Raw genomic sequence first — 19,486 nt, forward strand, 5'->3', positions numbered from 1 at the left:
TGGTGCAATCTTTGTCACTAAATGTTCAACAAGGTATATAATTGAAGGAAAAAGAAGCCAAACCTTGAGTCAAAGGAGAAGAGTTGTTAAGAGTGATGGGAAGCTTAGATCCCTATTTAAGGTGTGTAAATGATGCTTAAAGGCAGGAAGGATAAATACCCTCCTGCTCTATAGTGTTTCTCAGTGTGTGCTCACTCAGCTGAGAGCTATAAATAGCAACTAAATTAGAATGTGTACCCCTACATGGAGGAGAATTTGCAAAAGCATAGTGATATATTTGTATTGCTAATTCCACACAGTCACTCTGAAGTAAGAGAGTTATGATCCAAATGAGAAATCTGTTCTCTACATCTGAACTTGAATTTCAAAATTCCTGTCAGGTTTATACTTGAACAGTGTTGTATGTGCTTTTCCTTATACATACAGTGTGTTTTCTTAGAAGTTCTCTATCATTAACATTTTCGGTATTATTTCTAATATTTCATTATCCCATGTGTTAAATTAAGCAATTGAAAGCCTATATATCAGGCAAAAGGCAGTAAATAATTTAGAACTAAACCAAATATTGTTCGTTCTTAAGATATGTAGATTACAAAGCTATGAAAAAGATTTATTCTGTCATGAGTATTCATGTATTTGATCACACTGAGAAAGTAAAAAGTAATGATTTGAATATATCAACAAAGAATCCATCAATTAAGAAACACATTAAGATATTACTAGAATAATAAAACTGAAACCAATGTGTCTGTCCTGAGATACCATAGAAATGCAAAATTCCTAATGACCTTTCTAAAGATCAGTGGGAGTTATTATTTCTTCTACACTTTTGAGGCCACATCTGAAACACTTGTCTAGTTTTCAGCTTTTAAACTGAAAAACATTACCCATATTTTCCAGAGAGGTTTGTGGAAATATGTGGTTTGTGGAGGTTTTGGATATACACTGAGTTAGAGCAGACAATGCCCTGAGCAACCTAAATTGGTGTTGAATTTGGAACTACTCTGAATTGCAACTGGATTGGATGCCAAAATTTTATGAATAAATTATTTCTGTAATGGAAGCAATTTAAAAACTAAAGCCATTATAGCCAAAAAAAAATTATTTTAACAATATCACCAAAAAAGTGTGCTGTTTAACAAAATGTGCAATATTTTTTTCCTTAAATTGCTCCCTAATGTATGTTTTTGTGGGTTGCTTCCTGAGAACAGGTGGGAATGAAGCTATATGCCACGCTAATGCTCTTCAGTATTCTCTTAGCTCTCAAGTTGACAGGACATGTGAAAGAGACCTACAGCCTTTCTGATGAGCTGTTCTTTTGGGATTGGCCACAACAAAAGAAATTTGCTTTTGGGTTTAATAAAAGGTTTTATGAGCTTCAGAGAGCTAATACGCTGCACTTGAGGTACCTTGATGCTAACTGCTTTAGCTTTACAATGTAGGAGCAAGCAGCAATCCATACCAGCTTACTGCATAAAAAAAAAAAACAACAAAAGGTGATTAGACTCTGTGTCTACACAAAGTTGTTCTTTTTTGAACAAACTATTTGCTAGTCTGAGCAGTACTCCCGTGTCGGAGTGTTCTGTCTAATGGAGAGTAGGCAGCTTTAGCATGAGCTAGCATGGTGTGCCAGGATGCCAGATCACAGACTAGCCATGACATCATTTACTCTCTTGGTTTAAATGGAGTTTCTTTAGCCACTGTTTCCGTTCTGTGATCTCTTTTTCTCATGTGAAAAAAACAGATTTCCTTCTTTGCCTTTTAACTGTGGAATTGTTTAAGTATTTTGGGATATGGACCCTACAGAGTTAAAAAAATTCTGATTAGATTGCTTTAGTCTGTTTGATTAACATTCTTACTTATCTGAAAGTTAGGTTAAGGCTCAATAGTTACTAATATAGTAGAATTCTGTGCCACAGGCATGGGTGAGATATTTGCTCCGTATTTTGACACCTTTAAGAGAGGATGTTAACAAAAAATAAATGACTGGTAAACAAGAAGGAAAAAAAATGGAGAGAGACTGCTGACTGCTGTTCAAGGGGTCATTGTTTCAGTAGAGGAAAAAGGACTGGGGCGGGGGATGCTAATGGAAAATCTGTATCTCATGGGGTATTACCAGGGAAAACGAGCCATAGCAAAGTGGCTCTCTTCATGGTTCTCTTCATTGTAACATAGCTTTCAAACTGGTACTGTAAAAAAAATTACTGCAGTGCATCCCATCATTACCAGTGTCTAATATACTGAGTATTCTGTACCCCTGTTTAGTCACACCAGCACCATCACAATATAGATTTCAGCATCCCTGCTCCAGAGCTCCACAAAGGTTTTATGTCTGATGTAATCCTGACTTTGTCCAAGTAGTACTGTAGGCAGTCTAGGCTGTTACATACAAATGAATATTGTATGCCACGGTTTTCCGTCCCCTGCAACTTATTTTTGGAGATGGGGAGTTGGTTCCACTGAGGAATAATTCCAGTTCTTAGACTTCCTTACCCAGTTATACTCTGCTGTGTAATACAATCTGGTGCCTGGTGACTGATGTACTTAGGAAAGAAGAGACTAGAAGGCATGAAACATAAGAATATTGCCTAACTGAATTCTGTAGTGATCATACAGGAAATAGCTGAAAGTAGGTATTTTTGGCATATGTCAATCATGAACTTGTCAGTATGTTGTTACAGTTCTTATGCGTCATTCTGGTATCCTTATTAAATGTAGAAAACAGGAATTCAGGGAAAGTTAAGTTCCTGTTTTGATAAAAAAAATTGAACTAATACAGTAACCAGAACAAGATCACATTTGCTAATGTATCTGTCAGCTGTACCTTACTACAAATTTGTTTCTAGCAGCTGGCTAGCCAGCATGCTGATGCTGAGGGACCTAGAACATTCATGCTGTAACACTGTGCTGTTGTGTTATTGCTCAGACTTCCCCAACAAACAGGGGCTCTGAGGTGTGGCAAACTGAAATAAATAAAGGTTAATAGTATTTTGTTTAAAGCAGTAGCCGGTGGTTTTGGTCTGAGGAAAGGAAAGGAAAGGAAAGGAAAGGAAAGGAAAGGAAAGGAAAGGAAAGGAAAGGAAAGGAAAGGAAAGGAAAGGAAAGGAAAGGAAAGGAAAGGAAAGGAAAGGAAAGGAAAGGAAAGGAAAGGAAAGGAAAGGAAAGGAAAGGAAAGGAAAGGAAAGGAAAGGAAAGGAAAGGAAAGGAAAGGAAAGGAAAGGAAAGGAAAGGAAAGGAAAGGAAAGGAAAGGAAAGGAAAGGAAAGGAAAGGAAAGGAAAGGAAAGAAAGGAAAGGAAAGGAAAGGAAGGGAAAAGAAAGGGAAAAGAAAGGGAAAAGGAAAGGAAAGGGAAAAGGAAAAGGGAAAATTAAAACCAAACATAAACTCCAAATTGAATGACTGTGTTATTTATCATTTGTAAGTATGGGCCAACACCTTATCATATACCTGAAATACTGCAGTATTCACATTTTCATTTAATAAAGGATAACTACCTCAAGAGTAATGGCTCAAGGATTTCACATACAAGGAATTAGCACAAGGGAGGAAGAATTGTTGTATACTAGCTGTTCCTCAGAATCCTAGGCATTACCCCCTCTGGGCTCAATGACTGGAAAAATCCCTTTATTTCCTTTCCTTGAGCTATAATAGTGTCACTCCTGCTGGCATTTACCACTGAATGCCTGCACTTAGGAGCACACCTGTAGAACAGCTGCTGCACTGTGAGGAAAGTGGGACTGAAGCATAACTGCTTGTTTGACCTTTGCTCAGTCTACACTCTGGTTAACTGAGTACCTACTCCCCTAGAAGTGCTACTCGCCTTTGTTTGCTCTCAGACTTAGACAAATGTCTGCACTTCTTTCCCTAGTAATGTGGAAAATTCTGAAGCCTATAGAAAACCAGAATTATGCTCTATGGTTTCTGGCTATGCATATTCATGTAACACTGAATACAATTTTCCATCTAGGCACAAGAATGAAATAACTTCTGTGGTGATTTATATGATTTTTCAGTATAAGTTCTCTTTGGGGACCACAGCAATAGAAAAATGCAGTAGAAGAATCTACATTTGGAATTAATTAAAACTGGTGAAGGAAGAATACTTGCTTCATTTTAGAGGAGTTCTGTGATCCTAAAGCTGTAGAAATAATAATGTGAAAATCTGGCAGCCTCCTTATTCCTTCCACTGTTCAATGAGGTGCTCAGTTTGCTTTGGGATTACAGATGATAAGGAGGACTTCTCTCTGAAAGTGGAATAGATGTTTCTTGGATTTTAAGATGGATGAAAAAATATTATTTGAACCACCTGAGACCATGCTTATAGACTTGTTTTGGTAAGGGGAAAAAAAAAAGAAAAGAAAATGTTTTTATTACGGCAAAGAGAACCGCACATTAATGGAAGTTTTGAAATATCCTGCCAGGAATTGCTTTGGAAACATTTTGCGTATCGCTGGTAAGTTTTGATATTATATTTATAATCATAATTTTCTAAATTAATCTGTCACAGACTGTTACATTTCTAGTCCAATTGTAATAAGAAAGATTCAGAAAATAAGGAAATAATGAAATTGAAATAAACAATTGCAAAGAAGAGTGGATGATAGATTTTTTTTTTTTTTTAAATTTTGTAGTAAAAATATTTTCCGGGTTAGGATATTTGGACTTGCAGACAACCCTGTTGGTGTAACAGGTATATAGTTATATAAGAGTTGGGGATGGAAGGAAGCCCTTCACACTGAAGTGCTGCATAGCCATCCAAGGTGAAGAGGAAGTCGAACAACTTTTCATCACTTTGACAAATGCAGTCAGTACATATTTCTGTCAGAGTTGGGATAGAGGGAGGGATGTTATCTGTTACAGGATTTCTCCCTTTCAAGAAACATCACTTCAGTCTTTCTACAACTTAGCTTAAACTTCCTTCCCATCGTGAACAGCTGGTCTCTTCCAGCATTATGGCAGTGGGACCACCAGTGACAAATGATCTGTTAATAGAGTGATGTTGTCTTTTGAGACTGTAGCATTTCTCTAATAGGCTGTCATGTGGTCTTGTAGGACTAAAATAAACATAAGGATATTTTTTATGATTGGGTTGTAAAATGCATTTGATTGCGTCTAAAATTATTTATTTAAATGGATGCAAATGATCTACACATTCAGCTTTATATAGAGCAGTACAAGCCATTACAATTTTGCTTTTGTGATCTAATGAAAGATTTTGTTATTGTGTACATCCTAGTGCTACTTAATTATATCTGTTCAGAATTAATATCACCCATACTGGTCTTTTAATTGGGTGGAATATAAACATCTGTGTTCCTGACAGTGTTTCTCTTTAGCAGCTACATTAAAAGTTTATTTGATGACAGCAATAGAATGATTATATTAAATACAAGTTGAAATGATGTCTACTTTTATTACACAAAACAAAAAACCTCTCCTAACTAGAATACAGAGCTACTACTATATGATAAAAAAATTATTATATGAAATCATTAAAAGAATCATGCAGACAAGAGTCATTAGCTGTGTACATTTACCTAATGAAAATGGAAAGCAAACATCTCTGAACTGATTCATAATCATTTGAGTTGAGGGCTCATAATCAGGGATGTGGCAGATAAAAAAAAACCTGATTAAAAGCTTGAACATGGTGGAAACATTAAGGAGATGTGTGTGACACACTGCCAAAATAAAATAAAATTTACTGAGTGATACCTACTTGCATTTTTGATGGTTTTGTCACTTCCAAAATGATTTTATGGAATTATTCATCTGTCAGCAGTTCAAACAATACAATAAAGTACTTTTTAAGCATGATATGGGTGCTTGGCAGGTACATTGTGTGATGAGAGTGTAATTTCCAAGATTCAGTGACTACAGCAATTTAATAATTTCCTGGGTGCTGGCATATAGAAAGGAGTGGGGCTTGTCTTTGTTTAGTGATAGCATGTGGAATCTTGTTCTCTGATTAGTTTCCATCTTAGTATTTGTAGAATCACAGAACAGTTTGGGTTGGAAGATACTTTAAATATCATCTGGTTCCAAACTCCTGCTGTGGGCAGGGACACCTTCCACTAGGCCAGGTTGTTTAGACCCCATCCAGCCTGGCTCTGAAGACTTAATCTTTCTGGGAAGAGATTACTTGTAGGGTGGGTTATACAGTGACTTGAGGTTCATACTACAGTGCCACAGTAAGGACTGTGACTATATCATATAAATAAATTGTACCAAAGAGAGACATTGTAAAAGTTTCAGAAGAGGGTTTTGAGCGTGGACTGTTGCATAACCAGTCAGGTACCTAAATAACTTGTCTGAAGAGAGCAAATTCTTTGTCTGAGATTGTTAATGTCCTGAGGATCAAACTGAGATTGCATTTCTTAGGATGCGTGTTTTATAACGATTGTGAGGTGCAATGTCTCTTTTCTCAGGCTGGCACATAAGGTGTTGCATTGGTGGGAGATTCCAAGCTTGCTGCGCCTAACAGGCTTCACAGCTGCCTGTAAGGACTGGAGGAAGATTGAGGCATGTGCTCTGTAAGGATAATTGAGCACAGTTATTCCCTCCACCTTTATTAAACTCATTTATTACCAAGTATTACAGAGGCCACTTTTTATCTTATAATAAATTCTGTGAGTTCATGTCTCGAACTAATATACAAAAAATGGCAGCATCAGCTTAGTAGGAGGAAATACTTAAAAAACCTGTTGGCAAGTACTTACAAAAACTGTTACTGCAGATTGAAAACCAAGTGTTTCTTCAATATAATATGCCATTTATATGAAGAAATGATCTTAAAGCGTACCTAAAAGGAATGCAGTTATTTTCCTGAACTTATTAAAGCAAAGACAGAAATAGCAGCTATTGTGATGGAAAACATAAACTCCCCGGTAAGTAAAGGTGAAATAAGGTTTCAACAATGATAAAGTTGTTGAAATTATAGTTTTCACTATACAGTGATAACTTTTTTCTGTACAAAGTAAACTGCAATGAACAAAGAATGAAACATGAGTTTATTTAGAATGGATGAGTTGTTATACATAAACTGCTGTTTTTCTTTGTATTTTAGAAAGCTTTTAATTTCCCTTTCACCAGTTTGAAATAATTGAAATTAATATTAAGCTTTGAGGCTACAGTATGTTTACACAAACATTTTTCATTAATCATAATAATTGACATACCCACATTAACTCAAACTGTTGAAAAAGCAAGTAATAATTTCAGGATTTCTTTTTTTTCTTTTTTTTTTTATTTTCTCTTTTAGAATTGGGTAGAAAAAGCAGAGGAACAGAAACTGTTGTCAGACACCCTTGACCTATCCGAGCTGTTTCACCCAGACACATTTCTCAATGCTTTACGCCAGGAGACTGCAAGGTGAGGGGAAAATAATGTGCCTATTTGTGCTAATGTGCCATTGTTCCTTATGTGTGAGGATGGTTATTTCATTTTTAGGACACAGATCCAAAAAGTTATGTCAATTGCTGTCATCAGTCATCTTATTTTCATTTCTTGCCTTGAAGTAAAATGGCTGTTACCTGTTTAAATGCTGATTGTTATTTTTTTTTTTTTCAGTTAGAGATGTATTTTTCTTCAAAGCAAGACTTAGTATGATATGGTACACATTGAAAATACATTGAGTTTGGTTTTGCATTTGATATCTTGTTGTTACACATCTGTAAGATTTATTGTATTTGTGTTTCCATTGCAGAGTAATGAGGTGTTCAGTGGACAGTCTTAAATTTACAGCTTCATGGAAGGGGCGAATACAGGAAGGCAAACTCCAAGTTAAGGTATTTTGCTAGGCTGTTTTACTAGGATTTTATGAGGATGTTTCATCAGTATAGTCTAAGTCATCTGTCTGTAAACGTCCTGGAATACTGAGCTATAAATAATTGGTGTACCTGAGATAAAAGGGCTGATTAATGCTGTACAGCCACTAAAATGGCAGTGCAAATTTCCACAGAAATTAGAAAAGGAAAGCTGTTACGTTTTTTCTCTTCCCTGGTCACTGTTCTCATTTTAAAATTAAGCTTATTGCTCCATTCTCTTCAGCCGCCTTGTAGATGAAAATTGAAGCTACAGTTTCTTGAGTTAAAATTTCTCTCTTGTCCAGACAGACAAGTTGCTTGTAGCCAGAGGAAATACACATGTAAATCTCTAAGTCTAAGGCCAGGTGTTAGCATGTCTTTAATCACTGAAAGGAGACTACTAAGGAAGTAAAACAAAGAAAGCTATAAGATGACCAGGTTTTGATACGATAAAAACCCAACAATTTTTTAATGAGCAGTTAAGCCTACACCCAGCAGCCATAAAGTCACCACTGATTGCTTTGACAGCAAAGTAGAAATGAATCCTCAAATAGTTAAATTTAACTTCTTAACATTCCAAGTAAAACCACCACTTTGGTCAGCACAGGTCTCCGCACCGTTTTTATACTTAATTTTGTAGGGAATTGACAAAAATAGGTTTTCTGTGCTGTGCCTTCCTACAGGTATGTTGATCCCAAAATAATCCTGTGCAGCTTCAAGTTCTGTGTTCAGCTGGGAGCATGGCCCTTAAAACCACATCCCCACAGAGACACTTGTGCCCATTGCAGGGCACTCAACAGCCACTGTGGGCCCACGTGCAGCTAAAGCAGGGATTGCTGGATTAGGATCAGAGAACAAATGGCAGGGCACCTTCTCTAGTCTGATAATGCAGACAGGCACAAGGCTGTGGGAGCTATTAGGGTTCAGGGCTGACTCCTGACACTGTCAAAAACTATTAACATAGAATATGTAACATTTCATATTCCTAAAGTATTAATATATTGTAAGGCCAGTAAAAATAACTGTAATTATCCAATCAGCCCTAAATACAGATCAGTCTTTTGAACTTTGTTGAATTAATTCCTGTTAGACCTAGAGAACATAATTTTTCAATTTCTTCAGTCTTGATATTTGAGTAAGAGTAATGGTTGCCTGCTTCATTTCATAAGAAGCATGAGGAGACAGGGGTGTAGAACTTGGAGATAAATAAACCAAGGGACTTTTAGGGCTTGGAATAAACCTTGTCTATGACAAACCTCAGAGCCTGCAAATCTCATGGTCTGAGGTTACAGATTTGTGCAAGGCTTCTAAGGCCATAGCAGTAAGTCAAAACTGAGTCTCACAACTCAGACCTGTCATTCTAGTAGGCTAACTCTCAGCTGCAGACTGTAGAAGCTTGAAGTTCTTCAAAACCATCCTAATATTTTTGAAAAATGTCTGAAATCAATGTCCTGATTGATTAACTCGTAAATAACTCTATCTCAGTAGATTCATATATTTTAAAAAATCACAGTATTTTACAGTTGCCAGATTGAAATAGCTGCTTGGCAAATAAAAATGAGGGGAAGGAGTTTTGTAACAGAACTCCCGGTTTTATTAAACTTCTGACTGAATTTTAGATGTATTACTGTCTGAGAATTTATGTGGTAAATTTTTGCCAATATTATCTATTTAAAGTACACTTTTAGCAATCTATATCATGTGTAGGCCAAAAGGTTAACATATATAATCTGTTACTTTACAAGAATGTGTCATGTTCTAAGAGGGATTGAAAATCAAAAGAGAATTTTGTTTAAGAGAAAATTCTCTGCCCTGGGAATAGTACAAGCAGTTAGGTGAGTGGTTATTTTTAGCAAAATATAAGAATCCTGACAAGTTTCTTCACTTGACTTGAATATTATCTTCTTCTCTGTAAGAGAAATACTCATTGATTCTCTATTAGTAAGAAATCACTAGTATTTTCACTAGTTGTTTTAATCTTTGATGAACAGAAAGCATTTGGAACCCTTTGCAATGCTGAATATTTAGATTTCCCTGCCATGAGTCCTTCCTCATGCTCATGGAGAACTGAGGAGAAACTTTCCCAATAGTAAAGCTATATACCACAGGGACTATAACTGGGGCATAAAAGTGTCATCAGTTCAGAAAAATCATTCTGTAAAATATGTTTTGTTTGATAAGGATCCTCTGGATTGCACATTAAGGTTGGTTCACCTGAGCAGTATGAATTCTAATAGTGGTAATGTAAATGTTGTATTTTCAAGAATTCAGGCCAACCTTGTTGAATGGGAAGCTATTCTGAGTTGGAACTCAAAAAAAAATTCAATCAGCAGAATAGATAAGTCCTTAAACACATTCTGCGGTGAGATAGCTGGGACTTTGTTTTATCCCACCTAAATCAGAAATTGTAGTTTACCAGACTCCCCTACAGGAACCAGACCATGGTATAGGCTATTTTGGGCTTTATTAGTCTCAACTGATGCTAATGATGTTATTTCACTCTATGTAACTAACCCCACCAAGAGACTTGATTCCATAATCACAGAGTTGGGGGACTCTGTTTCAAGGTCTGGGAGAGTTGTGCTCAAGTTCCTGAATCAACAAATATTTAAAAGCCTAATAGAATTTGTTGAAGGATTGGCACAAGTAGGAATGCAGGTGAATTTAAACCTGATAGTCACACATACTGCATGTAACTTTCTAAGTAAAACTGTCAGGCATGGTTCTGAAGACATGTTCTTCAAGAGTTTTTCTTATTTTTAATTTTAAAAGGTTTTGATGGCTTAGAATTTGTTCTGTGATAAGGAAAAGAAGATTGCTTTATGATCTATGTGATGAAAATACTTTTTCAGTCTTGATATGATTTTAAAAGATTACATCAAGCTTCAGCAGTTGTAGATAGTTGATCTTTCTATGCCTAAAAATACAAATAATTTACTCTGTAAGTAAGAAGCATTCAGTGCTTGAAATGTCAGTGAAAATACAAAGTAGGCAGAGGAATACTCAGTGAGGCCAAGAGCACACCTTAGTCTTATATGAATTATCAAATCAGATGTTAAATTATCATTGTTAATTCAGGTGATGGTTTAGATGTATGATGTGGAGTGGATCTCCTCTAAAAAGATGTGATGAATATTTGATTTAGAATCAATCTGTATAAAATTACACCTTCTTCAATATCACTTAGAATCAATCTGTATGAAATTACACCTTCTTTAATATCACTCTGTATTGCTTTAACTAAAGGTACTGAAAATGTATGGCTATTGCACTGTAATCACATATTGATATGCAAATCCACCTCTTCTGTTTGCTTTGTGCATTGATTGTGCTGTTGTACAAAAGCAGGCATCATTCCTCTGGGTATTCCATTTTCTGTATTGTAGAAAAGAGTGAAAGAAAGGAAGAAACATGGCAAGAGACTTACTGGATAGTAAGTAATATGACCTTGGATAGAATTTATTATACATAGTGAAAAATAAAAAAATATTGAAAGTCTCAAATACACAATATGAGTATTAATATCAAAACTATACTCTTAGCAACTGACAGATATATTATTATCAGGGATCCTGAGAGGTCTTTTTTTACAGTATACCTCCATCCTGAAATATCAATGAATTAAGGATGGAGGCCTGTAGAGGTAATGGAATGAGAATACGACTTCCCAAAGTCTGCTGCAGTTTGCATCACATCATGGAAAATTATGGTATTAATTAGTAAGGGAAAATCTGTTTCAGAGAATTTGAAATTTGGAAACAAGCATGCTTTGGACCATGACATCAGCACACTTTCTACAAAGGTATTTTAAAGAAACATAGTCTGGAATGTGTAAAAGTAACTTTTTTTGAACCTAAACTAGTACCAGTAGCTATGAACTACCAAATTCTTTGTAAGAATTAAAAATTATGGTCAACTTCTGCCATTACTCTCTGCTAAGTTTCAAAGATACTATGATTATATTACAGATGATGTGAAATTCATGTCTTTCATAGTATTTGTAATTTTTCTGTACTGTTTATCACAGATAGGAAAACGTGGCTATGGGCGTACTCAGCCCAATGGTATTGGACAGTACATTGTTGTAGTATTGTTGGGGTTTTTTTCTTAATGTCTTTTAATATTAAATGAAAGCAAAAATTTGGTCTTAATCTTCAAAGGAGTTTCTACCATTGGTTGAAATTTTCCAGGAGATCAAATGGTGATATTTTACATAACTGTAATGTCAAAGAGACTGCCAATATCAAAAGAAGAAACATGCAGTAAAAAGTCTTTTCAATAGGTGACCCATGTCTATAGAAATTTCTTTCAGAGATGTTCAGGATGGCCAGACCTTTGAACACCCTAGCAACAAACTTTAAAAACTCTTAATCAGACCAATCTTCATGCAGTAACTTTGCCAATGTTATTTATTAAGCTATGGTCCCTACAAATGTTCTCTGCAGAAAGCAGGAAGGACAGAAAGCACAATGTAGGAGATAAATCTTTCTAAAATTTGTGTGAAAGTTAAACAAAAAGTATACTCTGAACTTTCCATTTGGGGTTGTTTTGGTTCAGGTTATTTGGTGATTTCACTGTAAGTCCTAGTCTGTATAAAGCACAGATTGCTCCAAAGAACATTGTGACTTCTCTGGTCACTGTCTGTCCAAGGAGAAACACAACTTTGTTCTATGTCTTTTTTAAATGCCATGTTTTATAAGTACTTTTTTTTTTCATATTAGCATATGTACATCTGCATCTTACACATTGTAAGAAGAGTCCCCAGCTCAGCATTAAAAGAGAAATACGAGTTTAAAGAAGCAAATTCTTGAAGAGTGTAATGCCTGTCTGTAATCAAAAGAAAAAAAGATATTAAAAATGCAAAATATAATCTCACAAGTTTACAGTTAATACAGTGTTAATGAAGAACCCCTAGCACTGGGGAGGAAAGCATTGCTTTTCAAGCATGACAGTAACTGCAATAGTGTTACTGTTTAATTTCATCTTTTCATGTCAAATAATTTTAGACTACTAAAATTATCTAAGGAAATTATATCCATTATATCCACTATGATACTGATCTTCATTGTAACATCATACTTTAACCCCTTTTTGCAATCTGACTGATGTTTCAAAATTTCTTACAAGGGAAAATATAGTAGAAAATGACATTTTTCTCCATTTTGCTTATGTTATCATTCATTCAATTTTCAGCATCATTGTATTTCCTAATTCCAGCACTGCTTTATGAACCTTTCATTTGGTGAAAGCCAACCTCAGTTTGATAAATTTAATTCAAGGCTTGAGTACAATAGTGTAACAGACAGATGATTTTCAGATTGTAGCTTCTCTTAGAGATCTACTGCAGCTGGAGACTTGGCCTTTTGAAAAGCTGCATGAAAGTTATTATTGAATTAAGTTTTATTACTGTTAAAACTGAAGTTCTCACTTCAGCAGGCCAAAATAGCTATTATTATTGTTATTATTATTAAACTAGTAGTATTTGTACTGGGGAAAATAAAGTGATCAACAAATACTGGAATTTTTTTGAGGAATCCAGAACAGATATCACTAACTTACAGAATAGTCCAGAGAAGAAGAAATAGAACATGTAATTCAGAGGCTGAAATTAATTAAAAGAAAACACTTGAAACATTGCAAATAAAGCATTGCATAGTTACTTAAAGAAGCATCTGTGATTCTTATTTAATTTTTTGCCAAACAACAGTAATCTAAGAAATCTTGAGTTTGTTAAATAACATTTTCTCTCATATTATTTCAGTATATTCTGTTTGCCCCTGCTAAAACTATGTAGTTGCACATTCCATTCTTTGAAAGCTATGCTCAGACTTCCAAGCAGGAAGTGATGCTTATTGCAGTGATTGTTCTTCTCTTTTTCTAGACGTTGTAATGATTGTGAACTTGGCTGTTGCTATCATAATTCCATTAATCTAATGCCAGGCAACTGCAGTTTCATAATTGGTGACATTTACAGGTATTTTTCTCCAACATTTCAAAGAATGTGAATCCAAGTCAGAGGAAGTTCACAGTGAAGTGTGATCCAGATCTTGCTTTTAAATCGTGTTTCCTATTCTCACGAAGAACATAATAGTAATTAATTTCCTGTTATTTAAAAATTTGGTCACAGTAAAAAGGTTCATCATTTATTGAAGCACAGTGTAATCATTATTGACAATTTAAGTCTGTTATTTATGTTTGAATATTTTATATTTCCATGGCAGATCAGTGGCTTACAACTGGAAGGTTGTTGTTTCGATGGAAATCGACTTTCAGAAAATCTGCATGATTCTCCCAGTGTGTCATCTGTTCTCCCTTGCTACATGGCCTGGATTCCACAGGTACTAAATTATTAAAAGCCCTAAACTTTCAAGACCCATAATTTGATTTTTTCTATGTAGTAGCTTTTCAGTATGATGTTGCTGACCTGTTTTCCTTCCGTTTCAAAATAAAAATCCCAGTCTTTACTAGGAAAAGCAGTTACTTACTTTATTTAAAACAAAAAACTTTCTGTATTTTTGGTAATGTTCTTTAGCTTATATTGCGTAGATGAAGACAAGGGCTATATTTCAGTCATACCTTTTTTCTTTGTCTTTTAAAAACATCAGCATATTTTCAAACCTATATTCACTAAATGTATACACATGTTTGGGAGTTCATTCCTAGAATATATTTTCTTTGCATTTTAAATATTAAAGTAAAATGCAGTGGCAATAGAAAAATAGAGAATATGATGTGAGCTGTAAGCAAAGAAAGCCTTTCTCCCACTTAAACTAATTTTATAAAATGCTAGTGCTTGCAGATTTTAAGATGAAAACAAAGTAATCTAAACAGTAAAAACTATTACTGCTTCTGCCCTCCAATTGTCTTAGCAATTGCTGATAAATAACGCAAAAAGTCACATAGAATGTATTCAAGGATGTGTCTTTTTACTAAAAAATTGCTTATTATAGAATTCATCCCACTTACATTTAAGAAGCCCATTTCACCAGAAGATAGTGGGATAAATCTGTCCAGGTGTGACTCTAGAGACAGCCTAGACCACTTTGGTGACCTTTGTATATTGTGATAGATGTTGTGCAAGGAGCTTCATTGCTAACACACTGCTGTATCCCAATTTCTTTTTCTCTCATTGTTATTTCCAACAGGGGAAATATAGCATTACACTGTAGTACAGCATTAGAAATATAAAGGTCGACAGATTTAGACCTTGAACACAGAAGTAAATGCTAGCCACCATCTGCACCGTTGCTCCCAGCTTGGTTAGGAAAGAAAAGACTGAAAATTTTTAAAAAAAGGACAAAAAAAAATCACAGAACCTCTTACAAAGTTGACCAGTGAAAGATTTTTCAGTATTTACAGGGTTTGGATTTTTCAGATAAATAAACTGATTTCTAATTTACTTGAGAGGTGGTGCATGGGATAAATACAGAATTGCCAGACATTCTAATATATTGGCTCAGTGGTGGATGGTGGCGGGTATGTGGGTAATATGTGTGGTTTTCCATGGTAACAGCAAATGGAAACACATTTAAAATGAGAATTCCAAGCAGTCTTCCCATTATTCTGAAAGACATTCATCTTGTGTTTGAAATAAAACAGATTTTTTAGTATTTTTCAGAATAAGACTATTTTTTAAACTCCAGAGGTAGGATCCAAAAGTTATATGTGAAATCAGCAGAGAACATTGTCTATAAAATCAAAAAATGAGATACTTCAATAATCAATGATTTAAATTTTTTCAAATGTACGTATATTTGAAATGGATAGCAACTGACATCTTTGTGTTGGAAAAAAATACAATTCTTATAAAACACAGGTCATAACTTGTCTACTGCCCAGATTTTAAATACAAAGTGTCTCTAAGGAGAGTTTTTCTGAATTGGTCTACCCTTGAGTTGTTTTACAATCATCATAAAAATTGACTATAATCAAATACTGTGCTCAGAAACCAAAGCAGAATTGGGTATCATGCGTTTCCCTTAATTTCATTACCTCTCCTTAGAAGAAGAGTGCATAAAATTGAATGTATTGTCTTAGAATTCTTAAGTTTTGAATTTGTTTTCTTTTCTTCATAAATGCGTCTTTTGAAATCTAGTGAGCAAAAGTAAATGTATTTGTAATGCTTTGAAGTTATTTTCAACCAAACTTAAAGTAGCCTACAGGATTTCTCTGCGAGAACCCCCTCAAAATCCTGCAGTGCTCTAAACAGAATATTTTGAGCTACTAACATTGTGCTTATTATCATTAAACTGTGAAGGTCCTTTCCGGTTTTAATCCACTGATAGATCCCATCCTGTGAGGGATGTGACTAAAGGGGATGGAACTATGTGAGGCAGTCTGACAAAGAGAACTTTTTGACTGTACTTAAGCCAAGAATATAAGGATTTGTGACTCGAAAAGACTTCCACAGAATGGCTTTGACCCTCCAATAATGTGATTCCTTGAAACATCAGTGGGATTGAGAAAGGCACAAGAACAGATATTTTATCCCTAAAAAGTGTAAAAACAGGTCTTTGAAGGCAAACTGGCCAGCTTCTGGCTCCCAGCTTTGGCAAAATTTAAATTCTCTGATTAACATTTTGCTCTGTCTGGCCAGTACTTTGTCTTCTTGGTAATGGTAACTTCTGTTACCCTTGGTAGTGGTAACCAAGGGATAAATGGTGTATGGACAATCCTTCTGAGAACAACTGAATTCCTTATTATTAAGTTACTCTGTACAAATATTACCAACATAGATGTTCTGCAAGGATTGAAACACTGTTGTCCAAAAGACAGGGGATGTTGATTTTCAAAAGGAACAACAAAATTCCTCAGTAATGGCTTTACACTTCACATGCAAGGCAAAATGCTTGAAATAGTTATTGTTCTCATGTTTCCTTTTTCCTGTGTTTAGTTATTTTCTAATATTGGAGTATCACTAACTTGCATTTGATGTGACTGGAGTTAAAATGACACATTTTTATTTTAAATTCTTTTCTGACAAGTGTGCTGCTTTGTTATGTGGTTCTTGAAAATCTGACATTTTCCTGTTGACAGGAAAGGATATTTTGAGTATTCATGAGAAAACATGCTTAATATATATCAGTTGAATCAAACCCTGAACTATTTGCAGTAACTAAATACATCATGGTGTGAAGTTAAGTGCTGTAGGAGGTCTAGACTTTGAGCTTAGTTCAGTGGTCACACATATGGACAGTGCCCTTGCAAAGTCCCTGGGAGGAAGCTGCATCCAAGGCAGTTTGAAGTACAGACAGCAGAGAGGAGCAGTTCAGTAAAGCAGCCTGGAATGTATGGGGTAAGGATTTTTGGATTGTAGATCCTGCAGTATGATGCTTGCAGGTATCTCAGATGGCACCAGGGGCTGTGCCACACCAGGAGGGCAGGGTTTGCTGCAGGGGTGCAGCAGGCAGTAGGGTCTGCCAGGGCACAGGCACCACAGCACTGCAGCCTGCCAGGATAGCTGCTCCCTACACTACAGCTCCTGAGCAGCTTTCTCTCTGCGGGAAACTCATCAGCACTCCCTCTAGCCTGGTTTACAGACACTTTGGACGTTTAATTTTTGGGAGGGTTTTAGCTGAATGAAGAGATTTGTATGTAGTTCATGGAATCACCCCTGTTATTTACTTTCTGGTGTTAGAGTTATGGAGTGAGCAATTTTTCTGAAGTCTCTGCTTCACTGGTAATCCTTCCCCTTAAGAGAGAATGAAATGTCCTGAATGAACACTTGGTTGTCTAAGACTGCAGTGTCCAAACTGTGTCTTAACTTTAGGTACCATACCAGTGGAGATTATTGCTTTCTCATGTTTCCTTGTCTTTTTACATGACAACTAAGTGCTTGTTTGTTGACAGGATGCATATGGTCCATATTCTCCAGAGGAATGCATCTCCTTACCAGTCTACACGAGTGTGGAGAGAGACCGTGTGGTGACAAATATTGATGTCCCTTGTGGAGGAAACCAAGACCAGTGGATTCAGTGTAGTGCTGCTTTATTTTTAAAAAATCTGTAATCTGAAACTGCATTAGCTTGTGAAGTTAAGTGGTATTTAAACATCTAATTTCTTACTTACTAAGAGAGAATTTTAGATTCATTGCTTTTATATTTTTAAAGCAGTGGTTTATTAATTCCTGATTATTTTTTTAAGATGTATTCAAATAGTTCTATTTGATAGAACTTCAGTGTATCTTTGTAGGATATTGTAAAAATTAACATGACACTATTCAGCAAACTGCTAATTTGGATTGTTTCTTTAGATTGTAATGTAACTTTCTTTCTTGAAGTTGTCAAAATCTCTTCTGGTTTGCTCAGGAATATTGAATAAAAATTCAAAGTCAGCATTTTTTCTTTGATTTTTTTCATTATCCTTTTGGTACTGTTATATGCCTCTGTTATTTAATAAAAGGAAATTTAAAAACTTACCTTTTGTAACTGAAATTTAATGTTTTACTTGAAGATAAGAATCAGGATAAATCAGTCTCTTTTAATGATGTTTTACTTGTAATTATATTTCTTTGTATAGGTAGTAAATAATAGGACTTCGATGAACTTCATGTGGAGTTACAAATTCATGTGGAGTTACGAAGTTAGATTACTATCATGGGTATTATCCAGAAGTTACTGAAAAAAACCTATGAAACTGTACTAAGTTCCAGTAAAAACGTGCACATAAAAGCCTACAAAGAGCAAAACAATTCCTTAGGAAAAAGACAAAAAAAGAGAGATTTCTATCCAGTTCTTAAATGAAAACCAGAGGAATATAATAGTGCTTTTGGTCTGTGATGTGAGAAATGCCTGGAATCTTGTTCTTAGTGCAGGATACCCAAGTTTAATTTCACTGTTTCATGATATATTGTTTTGGGATGCTGTCATAGTATTGGAGTGCAATTAGATAAAATCCTAAAATCCATTAGGAGGCATTACTGATGTCTCAACATAACAATTGAAAGTGTCTAATTTTTAAGTGGAATTACACACCTCATTAAGATATTTTTAAAAGCCAAAGGAAAATCACTTTCTTTGCTTGGAAAACAAAATAGATGCTTTGGCTCTGATATACCTGATAGATTTTATATTAATTCTGATGTAATCTTTAAATTAAGACTATATTTCACTTTCCTGATATTTTTCATTGATGGTTTGAGGGAGAGAGAAGGAAAGCAGAGAAATGATTGGCCCTATCTCCAGGTCAACTTCCTGAAGAAAGTATTTTTCTCTCTTCTCTATTGTTCATTGTTCATGCCTTAAACTTGGTCTTTTGTCTCCATTTGGAAAGTTTTCCATTTTAGTTGTTCTAATTAAAAGCTGTCCTAAAAGAATTTGATACAATTGAACATACATTTTCAAAATTGAATCGTGTCTAAAAGCAGAATAGACTTACTTAATACTTTTCAGATAATTGCTTCATCTTCCTTTATATATTTCATTCTGATTCACTGAAGAATAAAAGGGTAGGAAATTTGGAAAAAATTGTCTGTGAAGAAAATTTTGGCGAAAAATGACAAAGTCTCCATCAGAACAAAAGCACTTGTGAAAATCTATGTACAAGCTCTGTGAGGATTTAGAGGGTGACTTTTCCAGAGAAAATATTCTGCCATACTAGACTTTCTTGGAGATAAAAAATTTTGCAGAGGGGATATTTTTAATTCCCATAGGCACAGGTAAAGAACATGCTGCAACTTTCCCT

General features: G+C 35.1%; 1 protein-coding gene across 2 annotated transcripts in view; it reads left to right on the forward strand.

Moving 5' to 3' along the window:
* The window catches only part of DYNC2H1 (dynein cytoplasmic 2 heavy chain 1), a 144,120-nt gene extending 125,899 nt beyond the window's left edge, over positions 1 to 18,221 (forward strand). For both annotated transcript variants that reach the window (XM_063394563.1, XM_063394564.1), the window contains exons 86-89: positions 7,261 to 7,370; positions 7,705 to 7,786; positions 14,026 to 14,142; positions 17,654 to 18,221. In XM_063394563.1, the coding sequence (XP_063250633.1) occupies positions 7,261 to 7,370; positions 7,705 to 7,786; positions 14,026 to 14,142; positions 17,654 to 17,812 (468 nt within the window). In that variant the 3' untranslated portion in view covers positions 17,813 to 18,221. The remainder of the gene's footprint in view (positions 1 to 7,260; positions 7,371 to 7,704; positions 7,787 to 14,025; positions 14,143 to 17,653) is intronic.
* Positions 18,222 to 19,486: the final 1,265 nt, after the last annotated feature.

Source organism: Prinia subflava, chromosome 3 (genome assembly GCF_021018805.1).
Source record: "Prinia subflava isolate CZ2003 ecotype Zambia chromosome 3, Cam_Psub_1.2, whole genome shotgun sequence".
In the NCBI taxonomy this organism is placed as follows: domain Eukaryota; kingdom Metazoa; phylum Chordata; class Aves; order Passeriformes; family Cisticolidae; genus Prinia; species Prinia subflava.